The following is a 5,032-nucleotide window of genomic DNA, read 5'->3' as shown; positions in this document are numbered from 1 at the left end:
TTTCCAAATTAGACCTCCGCAGTGCATATAACCTCATCCGGATCCGTGAGGGGGATGAATGGAAGACAGCCTTCTCCACTTCCCTAGGTCACTATGAGTACAGGGTCATGCCTTTTGGCCTAGCTAATGCCCCCTCAGTTTTCCAGGCCTTTCTGAACCATGTGTTGGGCGATTTCCTTCATCACTGCGTCATCGTCTACCTGGACAATATACTGATCTACTCGAGGACCCGAGAGCAGCATATCCAACAGGTCCGGGCGGTCCTCAGGCGGCTCCTACAACATCGATTGTATGTCAAGGCAGAGAAGTGTGAATTCCACCAACGCCAAATCTCCTTCCTGGGCTACATCCTGAGCCAGGAGGGAGTCTCCATTGACCCCAGGAAGGTGGGTGCAGTGACCTCCTGGCCTCGACCCACCACGGTAAGGGCGCTCCAGCGCTTCCTTGGGTTCGCTAATTTCTATCGCCGATTCATACGTAATTTTAGCACAGCAGCCGCACCCCTTACCGCGTTAACGGCAAGCAAGGACCGAAGACTCCCTTGGGGCGGAGGCGGAGAAGGCTTTCCAGGAGCTAAAGACACGGTTAACCTCCGCCCCAGTGCTGAAACAGCCGGACCCTTCCTTGCCGTTTGTGGTGGAGGTCGACGCCTCCTCGGTAGGGGTGGGTGCAGTCCTGTCACAGCGGCAAGGGGACCCTCCCAAGTTGTACCCCGTGCCTTCTTCTCCAGGAAGATGACCCCCGCCGAACGGAATTACGACATTGGGAACCGGGAACTCCTTGCTATCAAGCTCGCGCTTGAGGAGTGGCGTCACTGGCTGGAGGGTGCGGTCCATCCCTTTGTGGTACTCACGGACCACCGAAATCTGGAGTACCTAGAGACCGCAAAACGCTTGAACTCCCGCCAGGCCCGATGGGCCCTGTTCTTCACCCGTTTCCGCTTTACTGTTTCCTATCGACCAGGTTCCAAGAATGGGAAGGCTGATACTTTTGTCGCGGGTTCATGACCCAGGACCACTGCCCGCCAACCCAGAGGAGATCCTACCCAAGGGATGCGTGGTGGGTCCAGTCCACTGGCAACTCCTCCAGGACATCCTAGAAGCCCAGGACAGCGAGCCAGAACCGCCCGGGAGGCCAACCGACCATGTGTATGTCCCCAGTTCCTTCCGTGCAAGGGTGATGAAATGGGCCCATGAGGCTCCGGAGGCCGGACATCCCGGGATCCGCCATACCTTATCCCTGGTCCAAGGACGGTTCTGGTGGCCCTCACTGTCCAATGACGTCAGGGACTTCGTCCAGGCCTGTGCCACCTGCGCTCAGACCAGGACCGTGCCCAAAAAGGCAGCGGGTCTCCTACAACCCTTGCCTACGCCGACCCGACCCTGGACCCATGTGGCGCTGGATTTCCTAGTGGACCTACCGGTCTCAGAGGGTAAGACCGTGATCCTCTCCATCATAGATCGTTTCTCCAAGGCTTGCAGACTGGTGCCCCTTCCGAAGCTGCCTACTGCTCTTGAGGTATCGGAGATCCTATTCGAGCAAGTATTTAAACTCTACGGACTCCCCAAAGACATTGTTTCCGATCGAGGGCCCCAGTTCACCTCTCGGGTATGGAAGCCCTTTTGGGGCCGGCTCGGAGTAACGGTCAGCCTTACATCGGGATACCACCCGCAAGCCAACGGCCATGTAGAACGCTTACAACAGGATGTTTCAAGGTTTCTCCGAGCCTACTGCTCCCAAAAACCCCACCACTGGGCTCGCTACCTGGCCTGGGCAGAGTATGCCCACAACTCCACGCCTCATACATCCACAGGTATGTCGCCCTTCCAGTGTGTGTTAGGGAACAGGACAGGTTGGTAGCCTAGCGAGACCTCTCCGAGTCCTGTTCAGGCCGTGGAAACATGGCACAACGAGAGCACCCGCGTCTGGAGGACGGTCCGGGCCCACCTGCTCCGCAATGCGGAATGCCGCAAACGTCAGGTGGACTGGCACCGGCGCACCCTTTCGTTCTTGCCTGGGCAAAGAGTTTGGCTCTCCACCCGAGACCTTCACCTGAAGACCCCCTCCAAGAAACTCGGGTCCCGCTACATCGGCCCCTTCAAGGTAGTGCGTCGTGTCATGCCGGTTACTTACCGCCTTCAGTTGCCTTCTGACCTCCGAGTGCACCCAACGTTCCATGTTTCCCTCCTGAAACCGGTAGGGGTGTCCTTGCATCAGCCACCAGTAGAAACCACACCACCGTCTACGCTACCCCTCGCAGGGGACGATGTCTATACGGTCCGAGCCCTGCTGAACTCCCGCCGACGGAGAGGTCGGCTGCAATATCTGGTGGATTGGGAGGGGTACGGTCTGGAGGAGCATTCCTGGGTAGCTGCTTCGGACATCCTGGACCCCGACCTGGTGGCCGCTATCCACAGGGACCATCCCGAGTACCCGGCCCTGCGCCCCAGGAGCATCCTCCTTCTCGGCCCAGGGCGTCCGGGGCCGCCCGTGGAGGGGGGGGTACTGTCACGTTCCCCGCATCCGGCACATCGGCGACACCTGCCGTTCCCTGTTACCGAGAGACCCATTCCGACTTTGAACCGTTGCCTGTTTCTTCCCGACCACGTTCTTTGCCTAGCCCTTTATACTACGTTTGCTGATCGCCTGACCCTCGCCTGCCCCTCGACTCTGATTATGGATTCTGATTCGGCTTCCGTGCACGTCGATCCGAGAACTCTGCACTTGAGTTCGTCCGCGCTACGCGCAACCGTGACGGGAGTATTTATTGTTTAAAACTGGGAAAATTGTGACAGAGCCAACTAAGCAAGAATAACTGCATTTCAATGACAGTTATGCCAACCACAAATTGTAATTTGCTGTTGAGGTGTATTTATTACTTAGAACTGGTGTAAATGCACACATTTCAGAACCGCTTGTCCCTTACGGGGTCACGGGGAACCGGAGCCTAACCCGGCAACTCAGGGCGTAAGGCTGGAGGGGGAGGGGACACACCCAGGACGGGACCCCAGTCCGTCGCAAGGCACCCCAAGCGGGACTCGAACCCCAGACCCACCGGAGAGCAGGACTGTGGTCCAACCCACTGCGCCACCGCACCCCCTATGTGTATATTAGCTAAATTAATAGTGTCAAGACCACATATATAAAGTGAACCCAAGTGTGGAGCTTTTACAAACATTTTCAGTAATACTCTGTGACTAAACATGAAGAGAAACTTCCCAAGAAGTGGCTAGACAACAAGAGATGGAGCAAGAAGCTATTCTGCAGATTCTGCAGGACTGTGTGATGTAAAGAAAGATTTCCTGAAAAAAGAAACCTTGCTTTAGTCAAGGGAACAATTTGTTGCTTGATGGGTTTAATTACACATATGGGGAAATGTATAGCTCAAGAGGGTGACACAGGGTATTATGGGTAATATTTTTTTGGGATTATAAATATATATAACAGTTTCCCTTTACTACAAGATACTCCTGCAAGATTAAAGAGTAAGGTAAGGTTCATAAAAATAAAATTAAACTCAAGACAAACAGGCTTTTTAAGAGAGCAACAAACATATGTGGAGGCTCAGTGCCACAGAATATAATAGAAAACAACCTTAATTCATTAATTTGTACTATGGGGAAATTTAACAAATCCCTATTTTTCCTTCGTTAAAATGACGTAAAAATTATTTTACTCCTAGTGACTAATTAATTGAAAGAAAAAGAAAACTAAAAGAAAACACATTCTACTCAGATTCTTTGCTGTTCATATTGACATCAGCCTGCAATTATAAAAAAACAAAATAAAAAAAAAAAACAACAGGTAGGAGTTAGTAGTGTTACAAAAAGAACCCCAGCTAGGAGTCAGTAATGTTTTTCTGACTCAACTAATTTTTTTCTAACATCTAACTAATGTTTTCTCAGAGCACTTTTCAGTCAACACCGGAACAGAAGGATGCTATTAAAATCAACAGATCTGACAGTAAGACATTCTCTTTGATAACAGATTTTCATTTCCTCTCTTAGGTTTATCAGTTTCTAATTTTGTGAAAGATATGATCAACCAATCCAAGACCAGTGACACACACTTCTGCTTTGAATCTTCAAACACATCATGTCCTAAGTATATTTATTCAACTGCAGTTCGTGCTTCTCTCTATGTCTTATTAGGGGCTGTTATAATTATGACAGTATTTGGAAATCTTCTCGTCATTATTACTATAGCTCAAATGAAACAGCTCCACACTCCCACCAACTTCCTTGTCCTCTCTCTGGCTGTAGCTGACTTTCTTCTGGGAGCCATGGTAATGCCACCTAGCATGGTTCGCTCACTGGAGACCTGCTGGTATCTGGGAAATGTGTTCTGTCGAATCCACTCAAGCACAGATATCATGCTGTGTAATGCATCTCTTTTAAACCTTTTATTAATTTCAATTGATCGATACTATGCTGTCTGTCAGCCTCTCCATTACCACACTAGGGTCATAAATTGTGTCACAGTTACCATGATCCTGACCTTCTGGAGTTTGTCTGCTTTTATTTTGTTCGGGATGATGCTTTTCGAAATGAGCACCAGGAATGCTGAAGATATTTACAGAAACAGTTTTCATTGTGAGGGAAGTTGTTCTGTGTTGCAAAGCAGAATGTCAAGTGTCATATCATCTGTTTTAGTATTCTTCATCCCAGCCCTTGTTATTATTGTCCTCTATCTGAAAATTCTTGTTATTGCAAGAAGACAAGCCTGTTCCATTCAAAGCAGAATGTGTGCAAATGTGAACTTAGAAAAGAATAAACCCTCAAAGAACAAGACAGAACACAAAGCCACAAGGACACTGGCAATTGTTGTTGGTGTTTATCTTGCTTGTTGGGCTCCCTGGTTTTTGTGCAATTTGATCAGTCCGGATGTAGTTGTTGCATCTCCCATCTTTATGGAGATGCTTATATGGCTTGCCTATTTCAACTCAGCAATAAATCCTGTAATTTATGCTTTCTCTTTCAGTTGGTTTAGAAAGCCTTTTAATTTTTTTTTAAAGAAAATATACCAATTTTAA

The 5,032-nt window shown here is 49.4% G+C and overlaps 1 protein-coding gene across 1 annotated transcript; it reads left to right on the top strand.

Moving 5' to 3' along the window:
* Positions 1 to 4,036: 4,036 nt before the first annotated feature.
* On the top strand, positions 4,037 to 5,032 carry LOC114911043 (trace amine-associated receptor 1-like). Its single transcript, XM_029253948.1, has one exon. The coding sequence runs from the start codon at positions 4,037 to 4,039 to the stop codon at positions 5,030 to 5,032; it is 996 nt and encodes a 331-aa protein (XP_029109781.1).

Source organism: Scleropages formosus, chromosome 1, assembly GCF_900964775.1.
Source record: "Scleropages formosus chromosome 1, fSclFor1.1, whole genome shotgun sequence".
NCBI classification, from domain to species: domain Eukaryota; kingdom Metazoa; phylum Chordata; class Actinopteri; order Osteoglossiformes; family Osteoglossidae; genus Scleropages; species Scleropages formosus.
The sequence above is the reverse complement of the archived record's forward strand: the minus strand, read 5'-3'. Positions and strand labels throughout refer to the sequence as shown.

Excerpts from the sequence above, each read along its gene's own strand:
- LOC114911043 (XM_029253948.1), top strand. The coding sequence starts at position 4,037 with ATGATCAACCAATCCAAGACCAGTGACACACACTTCTGCTTTGAATCT.